The sequence below is a fragment of the Xenopus laevis genome, chromosome 4L (genome assembly GCF_017654675.1).
Source record: "Xenopus laevis strain J_2021 chromosome 4L, Xenopus_laevis_v10.1, whole genome shotgun sequence".
NCBI lineage: Eukaryota > Metazoa > Chordata > Amphibia > Anura > Pipidae > Xenopus > Xenopus laevis.
The window spans coordinates 99147540-99174085 of NC_054377.1; the positions used below are offsets into that span (position 1 = coordinate 99147540).

The window sequence follows — 26546 nt, forward strand, 5'->3', positions numbered from 1 at the left end:
TAAACCTAAGGTTATAGTGACCCTTGAAGTTTGTTGCATAACTAGAGTGCTCTCAGCTCCCCTGCAAAAAATATTCAGGGGGCCGACGCACTCCAATCCCCATCCTCTCAACCCTCCTGCCCACCTTCCACTCTGCCTTCTCCCATTTCCTGCCTTGTGCCAACTTGCACCCCCGTTACCCATCAAAGGTAAGAGAGCGGCTGGGGAGGGGAGATTTCTTGTTAGTTATAGTGGAAGCAGACCCCACAGTCCGGGGCACAATGTTCCTTGCGACTGCGGAGTCTGCTTCCTCTTTATTTACACCATTATATTTACAGTAAGTGTGTTCACATATGTTAAAGAGATTAATCTGCATTTGGTCTACAGATGAAATAGAAAGAAAACTCTCTGCAGTACACGACAACTTTCCAAATAAATAAATTTTTAATTGTGATACATAGAGTAAAAATTTGCATTTTCCCTTCCAAACATAAGCACCAGTCTTGATATAACATTAAGTATAAATCATATATTGAAATATTTAGCAAAATACCATGTGCAAACTGTATTAAGCACAGAACATAAATACATTTCTTTTTGTATTGTACATATTGGATTTTTTTTTTTATATGGGAATCATTTCATGCTAAATTAGCTTGAATAAACCTCAACTAAAATATGTGGTCTACTCTAGAGTACTGTACATGGAATATTGAAAAAAAAGAATTGTGGGGCATTGTAAATACTGACTAGTGCACATTTTTTTTACACATCTTCAATGGTTCTCTGAAAAAGTAAGGAAAACAAGGTATAATTACAAAACAACCTTCAGATGTGAACAATATTTTGATACTGTAAAAATTATTAAATAGACCAGGTACGGTAGCTTGTACTTCCTGCTCTTTTCAAATAGGTCTCATTTGAGATGAGTGGACTGTGAAGAGGGTGGAGGTCCAGTGCAGAGAGTAGGCATCTGATTCAGCATCATGTGACTTCTGCAAATGCAGTGAGGTGGTTCTATAACAAAAAAACAAACTGTAATTAGTAGGTAGCTCATAAAATATCAAAAACTGTAACACAGTCAGGTTTAACCATCCACTTGCCGGTATTTTTTTTGTTAATCCTTCAAGCAGTCATATGCTAAATAAGCCCTCGTGTATTTAGTTTCGGAATATGGTCTGATTTATTAGAGATGATGTTGGAAATGCCTACGTCAACAAGCAAGATGCCATGTCTACCTGTATCCAGCTGTAAGTAGTTGCACTCCAGTGGCTTGGTGAATTAAACAGGTTTATGTTGCTCTCCTTTACAGAACAAGAATTCATGTCTCCATGTTTCTAGTTGGGGTCTGAGATGTTAGAGTAAAGAGAATTTGTGAAATGATTGGGCTGATGTCTTTTTCTCTAAAGGCTAAACAATCCTTAGTAAATATTTCTAATTCTACCCTTTATTTTTATCTTATTGCAAAGCTTTCAGGCTCCTATCAAGATGTCAGGCAACTGGATCACTTTCTTCATGGAGTTGCTACGTTTGTGGTACACATCAGTATCGCTTCTAAAACAAATATTAAATTTGCCCCCAAAACCTTTTTTTATTATTATGTTGTCCTGTTTAGATAATGGTGTGATTTTAGGCAAATAAACACTACTGTTTTTTAATTGTTTTATAAATAAAAATTATCACTAAATATTTAAAGGAATACTGGAAAATATGGTCTCCCTGGTTAGATTTCATTAATGGTGTGGGTTACATGCAAACTCTCTCTTCTTACTCAATTGATCTCTTTCCTCTTCCTTTTTTTTTCTCTTTTTTCTCTCTGTTAAAACCCTCTGGTATTTTTTTATTTTAGTTTTTTTATTCTAAATTTAATCTGCTTTAAATTTTATAATATATAATTGTTTTAGTTATAACATAGTAAGGTCATGCATCCAGTGTACGCCTACTTTATTAAGAAAAGTAAACTACTGGCTAAACTTAATTGCCTGCGACTTCCCCTTCCCTTTCTCTTTTTCCTGTACCCCTGTTTCTTTTGGAAAAAATATATATAAAGATTTGAAGAAGGAAAAAAAAAAATATTTAAAAGCCATTGGGATACTTAGAGGTAATAGAGATAAAACTCTAATAATATACAGATATTAATAAAATGATCCAATATAATGTTGTGTGTTCCATGCCAGTTTCTACAAACCACAGCCAATAAAGATGGTTCTTAAGTAGAACACCAGCCTAAAGATTAGCTTTAACATTTTCTAAAAAAGATGCTAGACTCAGAAGGAGAGATTATTTATAATTTAGCTCCATCTTGAACATGCAGTATAATTTTTGCCCCATTGCACAAAAAAACCTAAAGGAAAACAACATTTAAAAACTATATGAGGGGGCACATTTAGTTAATTAACCCTCGATATTTGACCATCGAAGTAAAATCCTTCAACTTCGAATATCGAAGTCGAAGGATTTACCGCATTTAGTTTGATCGAACAATCGAAGGATTAAATCCTTCGAAATCGAACGATTCGAAGGATTTTAATCCATCGATCGAACGATTTTCCTTAGATCAGAAATTGCTAAGAAAGCTTATGGGGAAGGTCATCATAGGCTAACATTGGTGCTCGGTAGGTTTTAGTTGGCAAAGTAGGTAGTCAAAGTTTTTAAAAAGACAGTACTTCGACTATCGAATAGTCGAACAATTTTTAGTTCGAATCGTTCGATTTGAAGTCATAGTTGAAGGTCAAAGTAGCCAATTTGATGGTCGAAGTAGCCAAAAAAACCTTCAAAATTCAAAGTTTTTTTCATTTGAATCCTTCACTCAAGCTTAGTAAATGTGCCCCTAAGGCTACTTGAAAATCTCAAAATAGGATAAGTTAAACTGAAAAATGGTTTTAAAAAGGAGAAAATATAGAGCTTTCGAGACTATTTAGGTCTCTGCTTAAGGTGGGGTTTTATGATGGATTATATCATACCTGAAAGCTTGAGTTTTATAATGTACTAATTTTGTCAATAAAAGATAAGTAATAATAATAATCCACTCTATATTTTTGTAACATTTGTATTTGTAACACAAGGAGAGTATTGTCTCTCAGGTTGTTTACAACCTAAGAATAGACTGGTTTACTGTTTTAAAGCAAACAAGTTGATCCCGTGAGTAATTAAATGTCCATTTTGTGGCCAGCAAGTTTTTTTAATCTGAGGAGATGGAAATCCTTTACTTGCTACAGGACCGTTTTTAAGCAGCATAGGTTTTATATATATATATATATATATATATATATATATATATATATATATATATATAGTCGTGTTCCAAGGAATGACGCACTCCAGGACTTCATAATGAGATCAAGCAAAGTGAAGTTTATTTGTCAACGTTTCGGTCCAGTCTGGACCTTTCTCAAGACATAACAAACAGAACATGTCCGAAACGTTGACAAATAAACTTCACTTTGCTTGATCTCATTATGAAGTCCTGGAGTGCGTCATTCCTTAGAACACGACTATCTGCACTATATATGACAGCACCCAGGCAGTAAAACTCTGCTGGATTGGAGTGCACCACAGCCTGAACTGTATATATATATATATATCCACAAATATCTATATATTGTTAACCTATATATATATATATATATATATATATATATATATATATATATATATATATATATATATATATAAATTCAAAAAAAGAACCGCACTCTCAGGACTTGCTCCACATGTAGAAAATAATGCAAATTTATTTCAACGTTTCGGCTCAAAACTTAAGCCGTCATCAGGAATATATATATATATATATATATATATATATATATATATATTTTTATATATATTTTCTTAACCTGTACAAGCACGTTAATAAAAATGTCATACCCTGGCAAACACATGCTAAAAAATATAAACTTTAAGTTAGCCAAAGTAGTAGTAAAATCAGAGGAAAAGCATACAACTCACCATGCAGTTTTAGTAGTATTTGCATATTTTGTTAATACAGTTTTCGGCATGCACACTCTGTTATACACACACTATGGGGGTTATTTACTAAACTCCGAATGCAAAAATCACGAAAAATTTTTGATTTTTTTTTTTTTAATAAAATCCGACATCTCAGAACTGTCAAGGTTGCATATAAGTCAATGGGAGAAGTCACAATGATTTTTTGATATGCGCTGGGTTTTTGGCAATACCCCGAAATTTTCAGAGTTTTTGGGAAAAATTCTGAGTTTTCAGGTGAAAAATCTGAAAAAAATTTGTGAAAATTGATGAAAATTCTGAAATATATCATGAAAATTAGATTTTTTCCTGCAAAGCAAATTTTCGGGAAAATGTAATAATAAATAAGCATAAAAAACCTGAGCGGATTTGATCGGAGTTTGTAGCAGAAAATATTGAGATAAATTCTTACTTTGATAAACAACCCCCATGCATTGAAAAGTATGTAAAAACTGATTTCTTCTGCATTGTTAAAATCTTCTGCATTGATCCAAAAATGTGTCATCCTGTTGTAGGTTGGATCACAATGATCCCTTGAATGATAAACTATACTTTAGTTTTTATACCATAATAAGTGACCTATTAGATAATCTTACCAAAGTGGAATATATATATATCTTTTTACATCTTCTACTATGATATGCCATTTTGTGGTGCCTAGTGTGTGTCACTAATTACCTGACAAGAAAAAACATGTGTTCCTTTGGTTGGTGATTCAGTACAGTGTTTTATACAAGCCAGATGGTGTAATTTAGTACTTAACAAGTTTTTTTCATATGGTATTATCAAATACCACGTATTATTAAATTTTTTTTTTTTTTTCATGAAAATGATTGATATGAAATTGTGTTTTACATGTAGACTGTTTTATGGGATATATTTGTATAGAGACCTTCTCTAGAGGCATAGTTTCCATTTAAGTAAAATCAATATCTTGAATGTAAACTTTGAATGTAGCTTTGGCTGTTTGATTATTTGTTCATGAAGTTGTTCAGACATAGAATAACCAAATGCAACAAAACTTCTCAGGGACCATCGATGAGGATGTAAACAAGTACTTTTGCTTCAAAAAACATTGTTCCCCTGTGTAAAATGTCCATGCATTTCCTAATCAACTGATGTGGTATTTTATGTTACCACATATCAGTGATTTGGACACTGTACAGTATACTACCAAGCTTTTTTGCAATTGCTCATCTTGGAGAAGATTGGTCACTTGTATTTTTTATACATAACACATCAGTCTTCAAGGCCTGTCATTCTTCCTAGAAGATTTTAAAAGTGCTTTAGTTTGTCACCTCTTTAACACAAAATCACAAACTTACCCTCCTGACTAATAACAGATCATAACATTAAAGAACTACTCAGTGCAATTAAAAAGTCCCGATGTCATGATTGGTATCCCAAAACCCAGAACAAACGCCAAGGTTCTGGTCACAGTTCACAATTCTGCCTATAACAGCTTCCTTTAACATTGGAAGGAGCCCTCCACTACTCAAATGCAGCCAGGTCTTAAAGCAAGAGAACTAAGGTGAGGGTTCTGGACAACCTTATAGAGAAATTGAGCAGGCACTTCCAAGGACCAATCTTCCAGGCAGATTTTTCAATTAAAAAGTATTTTATTTATTCAAGTGCACTAGGACACAACCTAACACGTTTCAGATCGATAGGATACTTAGATCATAGGGCGGTGCACCTGGACCCCTTCTCTAAACTGGTGAGTTCTTCACTTCTTCACTTCACGTGAGTTCTAGACCTGAAAGATTTGCTGCATTTACCTACTAAAGTTCATGATCTTAATTTGAGGGTTCTGGACAGGCAAGTAAACTGAACATGAGGCAGGATGTTACATCCAAAACATTTGCTGGGATCTCAGTGGGATAAAATAAAAAAAGTTGTGCATTGCAATGGTTTATGAGAGCCATTTGGTTATATTTTGAATCTAATGCAGGAGACAAGCTCACTTACCCATCTAATCAGTGATATCTCTTACAATGCTTTATGAAACTCAGCATATGAAGAGAATAATAGAGACTGGGGAATCAGCAGGTAATATATTGGATGTAGCGTCTGTGAGTTATGTCACCACTTAAGGGAGGGGGGCTCTCTGAAGTGAAGGAGGAGTGGGAGGTAATTTCTGAAGCAGGGGAAATGTGGAGAGACCCTACAGAAAAATCTAGATGGTTGCAAAGTTATATGGACTACTACCCTAAGTGGAGTGCTAAAACTTTGTCGCAAATCAGGCCAGTATCCAGTGGAACATGTTGTCAAGCTGACTAATGAACAAACTCTATAAGTTACTGTTACTTTTGTTACACACTATTACAAGTTACTTCCTACTTGAAAACTCCATTGTGATTAAAACAGGCAGATTTCTGTTTAACGTTATCTTTCTACTTTGAGAAGTTATTTCTAAAGCTAACATCTAAGTGATTTCCCACAAATGGTACTGGAAAACTTCTCAGCAGCACAAATGATTAGCAATTGTGGATGCCACTTATTTTCTTCAAAAATTCTCAAATTATAGACATTTATCTTGCGATACTTCTTGAATGTTGATGATTTTAATGTTATGGTTTTAACTGAATTGCATATATATATATATATATATATATATATATATATATATATATATATATATATATATATATATATATATATGAAAAGACGTATTTTTCTAACTATACAATAACGTTTAAAGGGATACTGTAATGGGAAAACATGTTTTTTTACAAAATGATTCAGTTAACAGTGTTCCTAGTGTCAGTTTCCCATGCCCCTCCCCCATTCATGTGACTTGTGCTCTGATTATCTTCGATCCGCGTTTAGCCACCGGCAAATAAATTTGCGAAATTCACAAACTTTTCGGCGAAGTGAAACAGGAGAAATTTGCCCATCACTAGTTGCGATCCTCATTTGTCTTTTTGGCTTTTATTTCAGATTTACTGCAACTTTCCTCTGCCCGACCAATCTAGACAGGGAACCCTCATAACAAACTTTTAAAGAAGCTTGGAAAATCCTACCTGATGTCTAATAACAAACTGTCCAAAATAATACAGCACCCTGGTCCTGTGCAAGAAAATACAATTATTTAAAGCATGGAAGGACTTAAAGGGGAAGGAAAGGTGTAAATACATAACCACACCTACAGTTTCATCTCCTAAAACCAAGCGTATATATGTTCCCAGAGGGATATATATAAGAGAAGAGATCAGCGCCTGTGGCAACAGAAATTAAAAACAAGCATAGCGTAATACGTTCCAAATAGGTAATATCACCCTGTGCATGCACTTAGTATTAAGTCCGTGTTTTCTCCCCTTTTTCCCTTAGATAGCTGTTAGTGGGGGGGGGGGGTGATAGGGTAACAATGGAAGTGATAGGAAGATGATGGCTTCCCTGCGAAGAGTTAAATATACTCCAGGAGTGCTTCCACCTTCTATAAAAATGCCTACTTACAAACCACAGCAGTGGTGTTATGCATGTAACAGAAAGCTCTTTTCTGGTCCCTCCTTTGGGTCACGATATTCCTTCCAGGTTCCAATGCCAGAGATAAAAACCAGTGATAGTGTAATACCGTTTTATTAAAAACAACTTAAAATCAATTAAAAAATTACACTCACATTTACCCTGACAGGGTTTTGCGCATTCAGTCCAATAAAAAGTCCATATGGGGTTGCGAGTAGTAGTTCTGCTTACTCACTGCCAGACTCCCTCGTGGTGCCTTGCTTCTGGGCTCTGGTGTCCCCCAAATTGTGCCTAACGCGTTTCGCTGTACGTGGTCAGCTTCCTCAGAGGCGTAGTTTCTACGTAGAAACTACGCCTCTGAGGAAGCTGACCACGTACAGCGAAACGCGTTAGGCACAATTTGGGGGACACCAGAGCCCAGAAGCAAGGCACCACGAGGGAGTCTGGCAGTGAGTAAGCAGAACTACTACTCGCAACCCCATATGGACTTTTTATTGGACTGAATGCGCAAAACCCTGTCAGGGTAAATGTGAGTGTAATTTTTTAATTGATTTTAAGTTGTTTTTAATAAAACGGTATTACACTATCACTGGTTTTTATCTCTGGCATTGGAACCTGGAAGGAATATCGTGACCCAAAGGAGGGACCAGAAAAGAGCTTACTGTTACATGCATAACACCACTGCTGTGGTTTGTAAGTAGGCATTTTTATAGAAGGTGGAAGCACTCCTGGAGTATATTTAACTCTTCGCAGGGAAGCCATCATCTTTCTATCACTTCCATTGTTACCCTATCACCCCCCCCCCACTAACAGCTATCTAAGGGAAAAAGGGGAGAAAACACGGACTTAATACTAAGTGCATGCACAGGGTGATATTACCTATTTGGAACGTATTACGCTATGCTTGTTTTTAATTTCTGTTGCCACAGGCGCTGATCTCTTCTCTTATATATATCCCTCTGGGAACATATATACGCTTGGTTTTGGATTTACATACAGTTGAGAGACTGTGAAGGGGTCGGCAAGAAATTATCTAAAAGACTGACATTTTTTATTGGCTGCATTTGTAAGCTGTATATAGTTTCATCTCCTTCTTGCTAACTGAACTGTCTTGGCAATGATAGGGGGATGACCTGATTGGTAGGCGGTCCTCTAAAGTCAGGCTGTACTAAGTGAATAGAGATACTTGACTCTTTGTCCTAGACAAACTATGAATCGCAAAACTGCACTGGGGGAATATGGTAATATTGCTATGATGGCTGATATTTTTAACCTATGTTGTTTAGTTAATTTCGTTCTCCTTTAATATATACTGGGCTATCCATGAAAACAAGGCTTTGTTTGACTTTTGCCAAAGAAAAAAAGAAATAGGATAACCCACAACATTTAACCCACAACAAGGAGGTACAACAAGCCAAGTTTAATAAATGTGCAAATTTATAAACCTTGGTTTGGTGTAACTCCATGTTGGGGGTTCTCTTTTTCTTTTTTTCTTTGGCATAAGTAGAAGCCTAAAGATACATCAAGTTCTAAGCCTCCACTGATATTTGAATATGTCACGATTTCTGGACTTGAGTGGAAACATACCATATTTTATATTTGTCAATGTTATTTATACCAGGCCATAACTAAAGGAAGCACAGACCAATATAAAATAAAAAAAGGTAACTGCATTAAAAAAAGCTTTAGGGTTTTTTTTTGCGGAAATCTGTCTTTTTCTCCACCATGAAAATACAAAAATTGGCTTGTAAGAAGGACTGTACAGAAAATATGTATATAGCTATAATTTGTCATTATCTAAAGTTACATTTATTTAAAAATTGGGTATGTTCAGAATTAATTGTACTAAATTATTATGATTTTATTTTTTAAAGCAAGTAGTTTCAGCTAAAGTGCATTTAAAATAAAGTTAAGTAAACTACAAGATCACTGTGCCTTAAACAGGCCAGGATTTGCGGCGAGGCCACAAAGGTCCGGGCCTAGGGCAACATAAAGTAAGAGGCGGCATGTCACCCAGCACACGGGTCATTTGCCTGGTTCTGGATCACTAAGCACTCAAATTCGAATTTTAAATTCAAGTTGGTGATTTTAAACTCAAAATTGTGAGTTGTGACCAAAAAAACCTCAAACATTTAAATTTGAATTGCTTTTTTAAATATTTTCAAAACAATGCACGTACTAACAAGGAAATATGTTTTGTGTTTTGAATAAGGCATGTGATAATCATCATCATCAATAATAAAAGCCATGTGGAAGTCATCTTGAACCCTATACTGACAAAACTGCAAAGTATTTAAGTATGTTGTAAGCCTGTGGTATGACATCTCATTTGGACAGACAGCAAATGTTATTGTATTTTTTCTGAACAGCTTAGAACACTATATTTTGGCAGTTTATTGCATTTTGAAAATGTTAGAAAAGTTGTTCTGTTCTAATTTTCAGAAAGGTCACCAAACTATAGTGCTTATCTCAGCCCAAACAGGACACTCAACACAAGCCATTTATAATACAGACACATTTCTATTGCCCTATTTTATGTTGATGATGCATAGAAGTATTTAGTCATTCTTATGTAATTATTTCATGTTATTCCTTTCAGGCATTAGCATTGTTTAAAGTATACATCTGGTGTGTATGGACAAAAAATTGTATATCATAATCAGGCCTGTTATATCGTTATTATGAACACCAAGTTACCATTTTAGCCCCTTTCATACCGAGTCAGCAGATAATCTGGTTCTCTCAGACTGGCCTTAAAAATCCTGTTTGGTTGAGGACTGTGTCGGCTAGTTGTCCTTATCCTCCTGTATTCCTGTCATTGTGATCTGATTGTTTGCATATAGGGCCTCAAGGTGGGAATTTTGGGGAAAGATCCATTCATAACCAAGTATATTTATTATCAATTGTAGAAGGACAGAAATAAAATACTTAACATCACACCACCCATACAGACCCCCAGTATAAGATAGTGATTTGCTAAACATAATATAAGCCTTAGTGATGGGTGAATTTATTCGCCAGGGGCAAATTCCCGTGATTCGCCGCAGGTGAATAATTTGCGAAACTGCAGCGAAAATTTGCCTGCATAAAAAAAAATGGATTCCAGCGTCCAAAAAAACGGACGCTGGTGTCAAAAACCAGACGCCGGCGCCGTTGCGAGAATTTCCCCCCAAAATTCGCCCATCACTAATAAGCCTTAACAACATTCATATTTATTATTATTAAAGTGTTTATAAAACTACATGGAGCAATACATATTCTTTAACTGAGTGCGTCATATTAACAACAAAATGTAAAATGTAAATTAATTATGGGGAGGGGTCAGTTCTGTATGGAAGACATTCATATGGAATTTAACAAAATATTATTGTACTGCGATGATGATTATGACTACAGTTACTAACTTGATAATGCTATTTGGCAGAACCTTTGTCACACACTTCTAACGCCCCTGATACAATTTTCAGTTCATCTGTAAAATATAATTAATCTCCTGAAACAGCACTTTCATTATCCTCTAAAAACATGGATAAAATAATGAGCTAGCAGTTCTGGAACTATGGGTAGGCAGCAGAGGCAGCTACCTGGCATGGGGGGGGGGCTGCAGTTCCAAGTGAGGAATTGTAAGTGAGCATCTGCAGGCAGCAGGGACCATGTGTTGGGGGGATGTCATGGTGTGGTTTAATGAGTTTGTGAATGAGCATCAGGTAGGGCTTGTGCAAGTGGTGGAGGGAAGCAGAGGTGGGTGGTAACAAGCTAAGTTATATTGCTTTGGGTTTAGTTCTAAGAGATAGACAGAGAGATCGGTAAACAGATGTGTTTCAGTGACTTTAAAGTTATTTGTTATTGTAAAAGATATTATGTGATTTCTTCACTTGTATAAATCCTAATTTATGATGAAAAAATGCAATCTTGCCAATATTGTTGTGCACTTTATACGATAATTTAGAAATAGCATGATCATTATGGCTGCAGCATGCACTATATTTTTATCCAGATTTCTCACTATAAAGAAGTCATTTTTGCACTGCACATCTATGTATCCTAATCGAAACACAGCACACCAACACACAGGTGCTTTTTTGCACATTTGTTTATTGCCTTGTTTTGTGCTTGTGATCATAACGATTCAATCCAGATAACCATGAGAGAAGCCTTCCAAACCGAGTCTTAAAGGTGTAAGTGTTCCCAATGTCTTCGTCAGAACTTTCATTACAATGATTCTGCTTGTCCTACAGTATACAGATAGATGAATTATGTATCTGATATGAGCAATGCATGGCAAAACTGGCCACAGAAAGAGAAATGATCATTCTTGTGAGAAGAAAGAAAGAAAGAAACATAAGACTACAATATAGAAAAATAAGAATAAAAATATAAATAAATTAAAAAAAAAAAGAATACAAAATAAACCAAGACCACTACTTTTTACTAAAGGTATATGATCTATTTTCCGGAATGCTTGGGACCTCGAATAATTAGATCACCATAAGTTAAATCACTAAAAATCTCTTAAACTTGAAATAAACCCAGTTGGATTGATTTTCCACCAATATGAATTTATGCAGCTTAGTAACCATCAAGTACAAGGTACTGTTTTATTATTACAGCAAAAAGGAAATATTTTTTTAGAAAAAATTAGACTCTATAGCTGATGCCCTTAATACTGAGCTTCTCGAAACAGGTATCCAGAGAAGGCATCCCAAACCTGTATCTTCTTGCCAAATTTCAGTACAATAGCAGATAACTGCAAGTATTCTGCTCCATAGCTTCCATGTGCTTTGCCAAAGCAGATTCTAACATGAAAGCAACACCTTCTCAGCTTGGGTTCCCTTGTATCTGTGTACCTTGGGCTTTGCATCTTTAATTTAATACATTAAGCTGAATGTGCACACTGCAGCACTTTGAAGTTGTGTTTGTAAATGAGCCTTTTTACATTAAAAATGAAACAAATTCTCAATCCCATGCTTATAATTCTCAATCTGGAGATAACTTATGTTAAATAAAAACCCCTCATTTTCTTTTCCCATTTGCTCCTCAGTTTTGTACCAATCAATGCATTTTGTGCTCTACTTAATACCGCTGCTAAACTTTGTGCCTGTGGCTCAGCTGCCTTTCCAAAGCTTGGATTCTAAAATAAGTTGGGGAGCTTCTGGTTCATCTTTGGAGGCACAGACCTCTACTACTAAAGGGCTGTGGTTGCCTTGTGCTGGTAGAGAAGCCCGAAAAGTTAAGCTTTAGTTCTCCATACAGGGACATGTATACGGAATGCATTTTAGGATATCCTGCAGTGAAATACTTCTCCTTCATGCGATGTCCTATGCCTTCGGTATGGCGCGTCGGTTGCTTTTACCGCCAGTCATCATCCAAATCTGCAATCACAATTCCATCCTCTACCCTCCCTTTTCAGCCGTCAGTCATAAGAACTCTGCCCTCAGCCTTCTGCTCTCATCCTTCCGCCCTCAGTCTGAAAAAGAGAGATCTGAGGGGGGAGTGCTGAGCTGCAAGGGCGTAGGGAAGAGGGCGGAAGGAAGAGGACTTAAAGGAAGAGGACAGAGAGCATAGGACATCGCATGAAGGAGAAAGTGATGCCATGGATAGCAACAAGGATAGGAGGAGTGGCATCATGATACAGGGTTAAAACAGGCAGGACTCTATTGGAGGGGTTAGGAAAAGGGGGGTGGTTAAGCCTAAAGGTGGGCACTGGTGGCCATTTTAGTGCCTATCTAATTGAGGAGTGCCACCATTTAATAGTAGGAGAAAGAAGAGAGGCAGGCCCTTGTCAGTCTGCAGGGACCTAAAACTGTGCCGCTAGGAGAGGCATATTCATGATGTGATGGTTTAACCCCTAAGGTGGGTGACCATAGGGGGAAATCAGAGGCAGGCAATTTATGCAGCATTAATGGAGGCACCCAGTTAGGGGAGGCTCTAAAGGATTTCGAGGCTGACGGCGTATCCTCTGAGCAGGATGTTGCGGCTAGAGGATATTTCTTGGGTCAAAGAAAAGCAGACTGACAGAGGCTCAAGGGGATATTGGTTTACACAATATCAATGTTATATTCTGATGTTATGAATGTATAATAAAATGTGGTTATGTTATATATTACATACACATGATGCTAATGTTTGGAGGATTCTATGGTAAGGTTAATAAAGCTGTGGCCAGGAACATTCCAATAAAGAAGTGTCATGCAGTGGTTCTTGTTAGATGAAGGGGATGTATGCGGATTTTCCGTACATGTAGAGGCTAAAACTCTGAGAGCTCCATCCTGCAGATACCACAGACAAAGTTCAATCCTAGTTGCTAATTTCTAGACTGATCCAAAAGGAATAGAAAAAAACTGATCCAAAAGGAATAGAATAAAAATACAAATTCTTAAGAAAGCAGAAAGAAAGCTATACGAGATATAATAATCTGTAGAAATCAATTGAAACGTATGAGAGATTTGTCATATAAGTAAACTCATACCCTAAGTATAATAATAAACAAGGTAAGACTGTATAAGGAGTGAACAATGTTACAGTATACATATAACAGTATTTTATCTATATTAAAAGGCGCTGTATAACTTAGGGCATCACCTTTGTTTTGTAATAAAAATAATTAAAACCAAGTCAAAATGCACACTCAAGCTAAATCCTCTGCATGTGCCTGCACCCAGGCCAACTTGATTATTTGATTAATAGAAAGTAACACTATAGGCTACTTTAGATTCCAAGGAACTATGGCAATGAGCTTTATGTTCTGGAACATACATAGAAAGTAACTGTATTAATATTTCTATAGTATGCTACATTTTGTATTAATATGGTTTACATTGATTATTATGGTATTGTTGAATAGATCTTTGAATACATCTTTGGAGTATAATATTTTATACCAAGCACTTCAACTGTTCCTGTTCTGCAGTCTGAGTATATATATACAATAAACTGTTCCTGTTGGCCCCAGACAATGCAAGTCAGCAGTAGATTTTATTGAATCACGACTTATACTCCTCTGGCGTGACAAATCACTTTGCAGTGGTTATTAGATACAGCAAGCAATGTGTCTGCAGCTATTACTTTAACCATACAATAGGCCCTATTAATCTTATCCTCAGATGGAGATCATTTTATACTAGAGAAAAAGTTTGTATTTACTATTGTACATTTAAGATAAATTACTTACAACACATCTTTCGGCCTCATTGCAAACCCTTTCTTGGCGGAGTGACTTTGATCATGCCAGCATAGATTAAATAAGATATAATAAAGAAATAATAATAAATAATACAGAAGAGGGGCTTCCTCCCATTGTGGAATTTTCTTTAACACATATATTGCATTTGCAATCGTTGACAGAAAATTAGCTTATCAATCAATAAGAAGCTGAAAACATTTGATTTTTGTACAATAGTCAGTAGAAGCACGCCAACCTTAGGGGGTTATTTATCAAGGTCCGAATTTATCACAGTATTTCTAATATCAAACTTCGAGCAACTCCGAATTCCTGAATGGACCTTATTTATGAAGAAAAAAGGCAGAAAAAATAAGGTTGGGCAAACTTCGGAGCTTTTTGCGCCGAAACCCTGAAAACATCGGATATCGGTACGGACATCAGCACAGATACTGGGACCTCGATAGCTTTTAGATGCTGGGGTTTCAGATTGAGAGTTTTTAGACCATCGGACTTTAATAAATCTCGTAAAATTCATAGTTTTTTTTTGTTCCGAAAACTAGGAATAATTAGAGGTTCGGATATTCAGACCTTAATAAATAAATCCCTTAATGTGGGGTCTGGGTGCACATGCCCCTGACCTACGACTCAAGGAGAAAGAACACTGTCAAAATGTTTTAGCCAGGCAAAGTAAAATAACTATGGACAATTCTTGATGGTGTTATCAGTCAATAGCCCATTGTGTTTTTTCTTAAAGTGCAACTTCCTCAGGAGCATAAGATTATTCATGTTAAAAATAAATTTAAATAGCACCACTGTGAGAAAATGCTGGTTTAGCTTTTTCAGTGCATCATTTTTATTTGTTAATCTCTTACACTCTAAACACCATATTCTTCATATTTATAGATGAAATAAGGACCTAGAAGCATGGGCCATAGATTTTATATTCTATGGCAGATAAGTGGAAAATCCATAAAATTAGGGGCAAATAAAGATAAAGAAATTGCAGGGGTGTAACTACCGGGGGAGCAGGGGGTGCAACTGGGCCAGGGCCCGCACCCCCGGCAGATCGCGCGCGCTGCAGCCGGCTGGATTCGGCTGCAGCCGCAGAGAAAAATCACACGGACGGTTCAGTTACTGCGTAATTGTGAAGAATATTGATTCAAAAAAATCTGTGAAATGCATTTAAATTGATGGACATTTTTCCACATAACATACAGTTTGATTAACTTCATTGCATTTTGCTTGAAAAAAATTAAAGTATTTTTCACGTTCTTTTTTTTTTGAGCAGCAAAATGTATTGCAAAATGTGGAATTTCACCACAAATCCATTCCACCTGAAAAATAAAAACCTAATAGTTTACTTTATTATTAAAAGAATTTTTCGGTATAAAAATAAAACTGGGTAAATAAAATAAAAAAGGTTTCTAATATGGATAGTTAGCCAAAAATGTATTGTATAAAGACTGGAGTGACTGGATATCTGACATAAAGAATGTAATGGCAAAAAGTAGGGATGCACCGAATCCAGGATTCGGTTCGGGATTCTGCCTTTTTCAGCAGGATTCGGATTCGGCCTAATCCTTCTGTCCAGCCGAACCGAATCCAAATCCTAATTTGCATATGCAAATTAGGGGCGGGGAGGGAAATTGTGTGACTTTTTGTCACAAAACAAGGAAGTAAAAAATGTTTTCCCCTTCCACCCCTAATTTGCATATGCAAATGCATATGCAAATTAGGATTTGGTTTCGGTATTCGGCTGAATCCTTCGTGATGGATTTGGGGTTTCGGCCGAATCCAAAATAGAGGATTCGGTGCATCCCTAGCAAAAAGAAATGAAAAAGAGCTGACCCATCAAACTGCACCCTCCCATCCATAAGCTCCGAAGCTCATGTGAAGAGTAAAAATGAAAACGTAACCTTTAATGTATTATTAAAACAATGTCTAGTATGCAACATTAAAATGAAAGGTTAGCTGCAGGAAGTTGACTGACCAGGCAATTGGTGGGTTAAGGAGATGATGTGCTCTTGAGTTTATATGTATAGGAAGCAACTGCTAACCATTGATAATTAAGTAGCACATTCAAATTACCACCATAGTAAATGTGAATGCTGATGGGATCCCTAAAAGGAGACGATCCGTCACAGTGCCAACCCCTTCACCGACTCGGAGCTTATGGATGGGAGGGTGCAGTTTGATGGGTCAGCTCTTTTTCATTTCTTTTTGCCATTACATATTTTCCATTTGACCCTGCACTCCATCCTCTGTGCTTGATGGTATCGTATCTGATATAAAGCCAGAACTAATTGCTGCTTTGCAACTCTCTTGGTTTCCACTGATTGGTTACCAAGCAGTAACCAATCAGTGACTTGAGGGGGAGGCCACATGGTTCATAATGCTTTGCTTTTGAATCTGACCTGCATGCTAAGAATCAATTACAAACTCACTGAACAGTTATGTTCCATGTGGCCCCCCTTCCTTGACTAACTCAGAGTTAAAGAGCTGTAAAGCAGGGAGTTGGGTTCTGTTCTGTTAGACATCCAGTCACTCCAGCCTTCATAGGTTACATTTTTGGCTAACTAACTATATTCATCATCATTTATTTATATAGCGCTGTCAAGATACGCAGTGCTTTATATTAGAAACATTTTTTATTTTGCACAACCCTGTTACCCTGTTTTTATTTTTACACTGATTTGTTCCTTTAATGAGGGCAAAAAGCACAGTTAGTTATATGTATAAACATGGTAAGAAAAACATATTACGCATAAAGTATTATCTTGCCATAATGCCCTGTAACTTCTTCTGAAAAACTGAAAAATAGATATCATATCATAAATAGCATACCTTCTCCAAAGGATTCTCTACCCGAGGGATGCTGATGATCGGCATCTGGGCCAAGTTTTCAGTTGGCCAGTGTTCGTGTTCTGTTCGTCGTCCCTTAAAATTATTTACCACGCATACTACCTAGAAAAATAAAATATTAACCATTTAGGCATATGTGGTCTGAGCTTTACTGACTTGGAACAGTGCGTCTATCTTTCCCTTACATGATTTAGGTCTTAAAGGGGGATCTAGCATAAAGATGAAAACCTAATATAAGCTTCATCTCACTAAGACACTTTCTAAATATAATGTACAAAATAGGGGTGTGGAAGCACTCTAAAGGCTAAGTAATAGTATATTTAAGTATAATGGAAGTGCTAGTTTTAATGCACATTCCCTGGGCCCCTGTCTCAAAAGTAAGTTTTACAAAACAGGGGTTTTTAGTTACAAAGTTATGATCATAAAGTTGAAAAGCCACCATACCACGTCAAGGTAAACCCCACATGGCGGTCCCTAACTTGTTTGCCTTTCGGCCATAGTATAAAAAGTCTTACTGCATAGTAGCATTCAGTGTAATCAGTGTCTGTTGAACCTTGGGGTTCCCAGGGGGGCCCAGGGAATGTGCATTAAAACTAGCACTTCCATTATACTTAAATATACTATTACTTAGCCTTTAGAGTGCTTCCACACCCCTATTTTTATACATTGTATTGTTGCCAGAAGCTGTGGCTGAGCTTCATGTGGTTTTTAATAGCACCCCATACCCCCCCTTAAACTAATGGGGCCCTATACTTTTAAAAATGGGCGTTGGTTGGACAATGCCTCTCCCTTAAAAGCCGCATACTGGCGGGGGAGGATAGATCCTTTTCACTGAAACCAAGGTTCAACAGACACTGATTACACTGAATGCTACTATGCAGTAAGACTTTTTATACTATGGCCGAAAGGCAAACAAGTTAGGGACCGCCATGTGGGGTTTACCTTGACGTGGTATGGTGGCTTTTCAACTTTATGATCATAACTTTGTAACTAAAAACCCCTGTTTTGTAAACTTACTTTTGAGACAGGGGCCCAGGGAATGTGCATTAAAACTAGCACTTCCATTATACTTAAATATACTATTACTTAGCCTTTAGAGTGCTTCCACACCCCTATTTTTATACTTTCTAAATATAATCAATTTAAAATTCTGTACCGTTTAGGAAAAGTTACTCTTCAGTATCTCATTCTCAACAACCAGAGAGTCTGAGGTCAGAGGCCTGTGTCCGATTTTGATTTACAGGTAGGTCTAATATGTCTTATAGGGGGGCTCCGTTTCCCAGTAGCTGTTTTAGAGCTAACTCAAATAACCAACTCCAGCACAAATAAAAAGCTAACAAAATAACTGACCCTGCATGCAGCCAAACAGGATTAATTTAAAATAGGAGTGATTTTAAAAGAATGAGCTCTAATATATCTTCTAGGCAAAGGGTGCAACCCTCTCTCTCCATCAAACTCCATCAAATACTGACTCCACCTACTGCATGAAGTAAAAAGAAAGGGAGAAAGGTTGCTGTGTGTGGGACAGTGAAGAATAACTTGGTTAGTTTCATAAACACTACAGAATGTTTAATTGGTTATATTTAGAAAACTTCTTATTTCAGTGAGATGAAGCTTATAGGAAATTTTTATTTTCGCAATAGATAGATCGGTCTCTAAAGTTACATAAATGCTGTAATCAGGGGGCACATTTACTATGGTTTGAATATCGAGGGTTAATTAACCCTTGATATTCGACCGTCGAAGTAAAATCCTTCGACTTCGATTTTAATCCATCGATTGAACGAAATTTCTTCGATCAAAAAAACCTTGGAAAGCCTATGGGGACCTTCCCCATAGGCTAACATTGATGCTCGGTAGGTTTTAGTTGGAGAAGTAGGGGGTCGAAGTTTTTTTTAAAAAGACAGTACTTCGACTATCGAATGGTTGAATAGTTGAACAATTTTTAGTTTGAATCGTTCGATTCGAAGTCGTAGTCGAAGGTTGAAGTAGCCAATTCGATGGTCGAGGTAGCCAAAAAAATACTTTGAAGTTTTTTTTATTCTAATCCTTCACTCAAACTTAGTAAATGTGCCGCAAAGTGTCTAGTTCAAATTTAGAGACAAAAAAAATAAATGCAAAAATGAAAGTGTCTTTATTATCTAATTTTTTCTTAATATTATAGTAATACAATAGTATCAACAGTTCAACAACAAATATATATTTACCTCTGAAACATGAATAATTAGCACCAGCATGTCGATCTTTGAAAACTGTCTACATGTTGTGCTATTGTCATGCTCTTTTTTGTTGTTTGTTTGTGGATTTTATAAAGTGTGGCTTTACCTTATATACTTTGGTTCAGACTGGCTGGTGCAGGAAGAACAAAGTGCTATAGGAAAGAGAATTCTATGACACCACTTATATTGTTTTTTGTATTACATTTTTGTATTAATGTGGTTACAGCTTTTAGTGCTTCCACCTCTGCCCTTCCTATTGTCCAGTCCACTTTAGAAAATATGAAAATAATGTACTAATATATTCAACCAAAGTCAACCTATTCCTACACAATGTATTTTTGATAAAGGGTACTGCTAGCACAACACATATTGAAAGTTTGCACATCTTTCCCTTTAAAACATTTAAAAGTAAAAACGGTATGTTATATGGCTAATTGGCAATTCATTTATATGTGTGCTGCAGTTAAAGCCTTTTGCTGCATGGTGTATTGTTCCTATTTAAAGGTGTAAGATGGTGGTGCTATTATTGCTAATATTGCTAATATTGGTAAGGTATTTATCACATTCCTTTAATACCAGCCATTTGTGAAATCTACATGGTTTACATTTAGTGATGGGCGAATTTGCACCGTTTCGCTTCACCAAAAAATTGTGAATTTCCAGCGAAATGATGAAAAATTCGTGAAACAGCGCCAGCGTCCATTTTTTTGGATGCCAGCGTCCGTTTTTTTGGACGCTGGCGAAATTGCACCGACAGCAAAAAAAACGGATACCGGCGTCCAAAAAACGGACGCTGGCGTCCATTTTTTTGACACCGACAAATTTTTGCCAGCGAATTTTCGCGGCCGCCTCACAAATTTATTCGCGCAAATTCTCCGCAAATTCGTGCCTGGTGAATAAATTCGCCCATCACTGTTTACATTAGCCTGCAATATGCATTATATCTGCTGATTATTAATTAGCCCTTCAGTGTATATACTTAAGACCTGCTAAATAGTAAAAAGGATGAAGTAGAAAATTTACTTGTGTATTTCAGAATAACCACCACACTAATACTCTAAATAAACTTAAATATAAAATAACTAAAAATGAATTTTGCAAAGCTACTGCATGACTACACAGAAACCATGCAACTTGCACATTAAGGGGCAGATTTATCAACGGTCGAATTTCGAAGCCATGGGAGTTTTTTTTGAACTCCCATAACTTTGAAATTCGAATAAAAAAAAGAAAACGTATTAAAAACTTATTAAAAAATTGACGTTTTTTTCTGCAGGTGAACAGGCTGTATTCGAATCATTCAAATCGAAGAAAGATCGAATTCGATTCAAAGTATTTGCAAAAAAAAAAAAGTCCACCAATTGACTCCAAATAGGTTCTAGGAGGTCCCCTTTAGGGTAAAACAGCAATTCAGCAGGTTTTAGACGGCAAATGGTTGAAGTTGATGTTTTAAAGAAATAGTACATGATAAATTTCGATATTCGAATTTTCAAATTTTTTCAAATCGAATTTGGACTATTTCCTAGTCGAAGTAGACAAAATAACTTGAAATTCGAATTTTTTTACTTTTCAGTTCGATCCTTGATAAATCTGTCCCTAAGAGTCAAATTTCGAGGTGATTCGAATAAAAATTCAAAGAAAGTTTGAGGAGCCCTCAAAAGGTATAATTCAAAAGTTTTATTATTTCATTGATCTGTAAAGTTGCTAATATAAAGAGAATGCTTCTATAGTAGATACTTTGAACCAGCCCACAGGTTGGTTTCAAATACTGTAGGTGTCAGCAGGGAATACTTGTGCAGAAAATCCTTTCCATAAACAATATATGTACCTTTTGCAGCTGGCTCCTGGAAATTAGAAAAAGGTAAATTCTTGGAGGTGTATGTAAGATGAACCCTTGTGTATAGGCGCAACAAACAAAAATCAAAATATACACACAATATATAAGCAAAGATTAGACAGACTTAATGCCCAAATGTATGGGCTAATGCTTAGATATGTAGTTATATAGAGATCATTTTCCTCTTCTACATAATGAAACCTTACAGCATCAAAACATAAGGGTTATTTCCAGTTACTTGTAAGTAAATCTTGTATACAGATGCCAAATTTTAAAGTTCTTCAGACACTTCCTTAAACATAGGATGACTAGATTTTCCAAGTAGTGTAACACTTCCAGTTAAGTTCATACTTTGTAAGAAGCATGCAGTATTAAAGGTTCAGTATACCTTTTGTTCGCCATGTTCAATGGATAGGGTTTGTGTTGCACATACTTTTTTGCCTATTGTTTTAATCAAGGAAAAAAATGTTATTTCTTGAGCAAAAGGGGACATGTATGCCACCCCACATTTGGTCCTTGCAAAGTAGATAATGAAATTGCCAGTAAACAATCACTTCCTTCACCATGTGCTATAAATACTTTACCTTACAGATGGTCAGGAGAATTAATAGGATGGTACAAAAGTTTGCTTCCCAGGCTGGCTTTGTACTTACCTTCCCAGACGAGGGCAGAGTAAAATTAGGTAAAAAAAATTTAAAGGACCAATGGCTGTGGGTTGGGTAAAGGGAGACTTATAAGGGTGGTGGTATAGGTGTTCCCCTGAAAGGTGTGGAGCTGGGTTGAATCTCCTTTGGAGTTCACCTGGCATTTTCTCCTTTTTCCCTTTCTTCAACTCCTCTGGGGAGGCCAGCACTACCAAGCCCCCTTGGGGAGACTTTCCATTCCACTCATCTAGCACCAGTTACATGTTTGGCCATTCCTTCCTCTCTTTTATGGCCTCCAGCACTGCCTCATCCATCTCAGCCTCAGCACAACTAAGTCTGTGGTCTTACTCTAGAAATAGATCATCCATAAATGGCTTAAGTTGTCCTTCTACACTGGGGCATTGTTTCCTTTTCAGCATCATTTTGTTCACACTACATTAATATGTAACCAATATTCAGATTTTAGAAAAGCAGAAAAGACCTAGTTCTTACAGCTGTGCAATGGTTTAGATTCATCCCAAATAACACCCATTCTGGGTGAATCCCAGAACTACAAAGCCCCTATTTTACTTTTGAGTTTCACCTTACAATCAACACCCATTCTGGGGGATGCCAGCACTACACATGGGAGAGTCCTGATACCACTTGGGTTTTTACCAAGCACCAATTTTCCATAATCTCCAGCACTAGGCAGTAACACACAAGATTAGATTAATTTGGAAAGCTCTGCACCAGGGAAGCAGTTCCACCAGCCTTTCATTCTCTGAGTTCCTTAACTTGAATAAAACCACTCAGCCGTTGGTCTCATGCATTTATATGGTCATAGATTCCTCTATAAATTATAGTATCCTTCTATTTTACATACTGTATATACATATATATAAATATATGGGGTTTTCCAAGGTACCATGTCTTTCAAAGCAGAGCACCAAGCTCTCTTTTTACAGAGAAAAGTCAGATCAGTCAAAAAAGGGGTATATGTTTATTTATACAGGATACTATAGGAAATAGTACTGTTGTTTTTCAGAACTTACAATATAAAATAATAGGTCCCACACCTGTACCACAAACTGCTGCACAATATATAAAGATGGCTCCAGTGGTCTCATCAACTGAAGGAACCAAAAAGCAATAGCAAGAAACAAGTTGAAACCTAGTATATATTTATATTTACATTTTACATTGTCTTTGGTTACAGTTATCAAAAAAAAAAGCTTTATGATAAAGAGTTATATGTTGAACATACCAGAAAAACAGCTATTGATATTCCAATAAGAAACCCTGCTATGACATCAGACCAATGATTGCGATATTCCGCCACCCTGTTTATTCCAGTAAGAAAGGCCAAACACATTAAACCCAAACAAAGGACAGGTTTGGCAAGTCGTGTTCCTTTGGCTTTGATTGTGCTGGTAATATACATCTGAAAGAAAAAACAAAACAGTAAACAATTCAGGTAGCACACAATGATAAGTTATATTTATAAATATGAAGACAAGATGAAGATTTTTTAAGAGGTAGCAAATTTGCTCAGAAATAGTAAACTATAGCAACCAGTGTGTTGTTTGTGTTTCAACAGCAAATCAATAAATTCTACCCTTTGCTTGGCTATAGGTTACCATACCAAAACTTCTGCATCAATTAATGATATTCCATTCAAGCTAACTTTAACAAAACAGCTAATCTAAGTAGAACATTTCTACACATTAAACACAGATGCTGACATTCCCAAACTCCCCATAGTTAAATGCTTGTGATATACAGTATACTTACAAAGGATCTAACTAGAATTTTTTAAGGTCCATATCATTGTTTGATGATCAGATTAAAGTATTTAGTATTATGAGCTACTTCTGTTTTAGAAATGCTCTACCCATCTTAAGTTTTTATTGTACTTGTTTCATGTTGGGCACTCTGCTTTCCTAGATGCCTGATCATCTGTGGCGTGTATTGGTACACCAATGGATATTAATGCATGATCTTATCCTGGAGGAGGGGTTAATTTAATACTGCCCCATGTCTCTAATGGCAATGTAGCAATTTATATAGCCTTGGTTGCATTCTTATAAACATATTCTTTTAAAGCACCTTTATTCAAATATAAAAGGAAACATTAGAGGTTCAGCTTACTTCGCCCATAAGGCCAACAAAATAGAGAGAGGGCCATCATATGTTGTAAAATAATTCCAAAAAAAAACCCAATATAAAATCAGTATAAAGTGGCACTAGCACCATCTGCTGGTTACATTAAGAGTTACAGTTGGAGAGATCGCCATCTGTCGGTAATAATATAGATTGCAACAGAAAAGATCTTCATCTGTTGGTTCTACTAAAAAATTACAATTACAGTGTTGCCATCTATTGGTTGCTCAAAAGAACAACGATTAAAAATAAAATTAAATGTATAAATACAGAGAAATTGTAATTTGGAGTAAAGGACATAAATATTCACAAGTATACAACAGAAAAGGTAGAGATACCAAAATATGGGAACTTATTTAATGGACTGTTCTGATAATTATTCTCTGCTAAATTGTAAGTGCAATATAGCTTTATTTGAATAAAGGTGCTGATACAGTTTTACACAATAGGAGCTCTCCCATTCTTTTATGTTTATTTGTAGACTGCATGGGACCAGCAGATTAAGGAGGCAGCACTCCATGTGGAACACTTTTTAGAGCTGTTGGACCATTTGCATTTAACCCGTGAAGTATCAAATCATTTTATTTAATATTTTGAGTGCCTTTTTTCTCCTCTTTTTTCCTCCTCCCCAGGACTTTGTTATTTATGTGCATTACTTGTTTTGATACACCACTGCTTTAAAGCAGTTAGCACCCGTTTTTCTGATATACATCTTTTATTGGTTGCATTTGTTGGATTTTTGTATGCAATAGCTTGTCTGACTCTTTTGTTTCTATATATGCACATGATAAACATATGTATATACATATTATGTATGAGTGGTTGTAGAGAAAAAAAGATTAAGAAGGTTTATTGATTTGTGAGCCCTAGCATCATGGCAGGTCTGATTATAAGGAGTCTGTTTTTTCTGTACTGTGTGTACTCATATTTTTATAATCAATAAAATAAAATAAACATTTGTTGAAACAAAATAAATGATTAAGTAGGCATTAATTGTTTACAAACATGAAATTCCAGCACCATTACATTATCTTTAACAGAGAGATACGTGTTAAGCGATAAGTATATTGAGAAAACCTTGTAAACTGCAGATATGGGACCTCTTATGCAGAATGCTCGGGATTATGGGATAATTCCATAATTTGGATCTTCATAACTAGACATAAGTCTACTAGAAAATTATGTAAACATTAAATAAACCCAATAGACTGGTTTTTCTCCCAGTAAGGATTAATTATATCTTAGTTTGAATCAAGTACAAGGTACTGTTTTATTATTACAGAGGAAAAGAAAATCATTTTTAAAATTTTGGATTATTTGGATAGAATGGAGTCTATGGGAGATGGCCATTCCATAATTTGGAGTTTTCTGGATTATGGATGCCATGCCTGTATAATCTACAAAGTAGATGTTGAAACAAGTAACCCATATACTGTAACTCTTACATTTACATATACAATGTACTAAAACCACTGTGGCCCATTACTACTTTAGCATCCCTACTCATGTTTTGAGAACTACTCTGTTTAAGCCACAGCACCCACAAACAACAAACACTTTATAAAGAGGCAGATTTAAACACAGAAAAACTCACTTACTTTCTATTCATTTCTATGGGATCTTTACAACAATATAAATCCAAGAACGGGGAGCATCTCACCTCTCTCACACTCTCACCTCCGTGCTGCACGTAACATCCGTCCCCCTTCGGGTCAAATCCATAGACACAAAGCAATTTACGGAGCACTCAGAGTGGTGTGTTGAAAATGCATAAACTTTAATAACCCATTTTAAAAAGTAATTTCAGATGACAAAACATCAGATCATGCGCTTAACGCGTTTCATGGCTTCTGAAGAAGTGGCGAGAAGCCATGAAGCCAGATGTTTTGTATGCTGATACGCTGAAATTACTTTTTAAAATGGATTATTAAAGTTTATACATTTTCAACACACCACTCCGAGTGCTCCATAAGTTGCTTTGTGTCTATGGGATCTTTAGAAGCTTATTTAAGAAATGGGGAACTCTAATTTTCACCCATTGAAACATATGCTTTTAAAAATTCCATTGGAATTAATAGAAATCCACTCACTCATTGATAATCTGCCCCTTTGCCCTATAGTCACAAAGACTCACGGGAACATGCACTAGGCACAAAAGTATGCTAGCCAGGCAGCTTTGTTTTAGAAAAAGGAGAGATTTCCTCTTTTAAGAACACAATTATAGGATTTTTTTTCTCACATAGCATAAT

The 26546-nt window shown here is 36.2% G+C and overlaps 1 protein-coding gene across 2 annotated transcripts in view; it reads right to left on the reverse strand.

Annotated features, from left to right (window-relative positions):
* Positions 1 to 404: 404 nt before the first annotated feature.
* Positions 405 to 26546, reverse strand: part of plppr5.L (phospholipid phosphatase related 5 L homeolog) — a 96068-nt gene continuing 69926 nt past the window's right edge. Inside the window, exons 4-7 of one of the 2 annotated variants that reach the window (XM_041589279.1) lie at positions 23402 to 23578; positions 17438 to 17557; positions 14603 to 14647; positions 405 to 996 (exon numbers count right to left, since the gene is read on the reverse strand). In XM_041589279.1, coding sequence (XP_041445213.1) covers positions 964 to 996; positions 14603 to 14647; positions 17438 to 17557; positions 23402 to 23578 — 375 coding nt within the window. In that variant the 3' untranslated portion in view covers positions 405 to 963. 2 annotated transcript variants of the gene reach the window in all.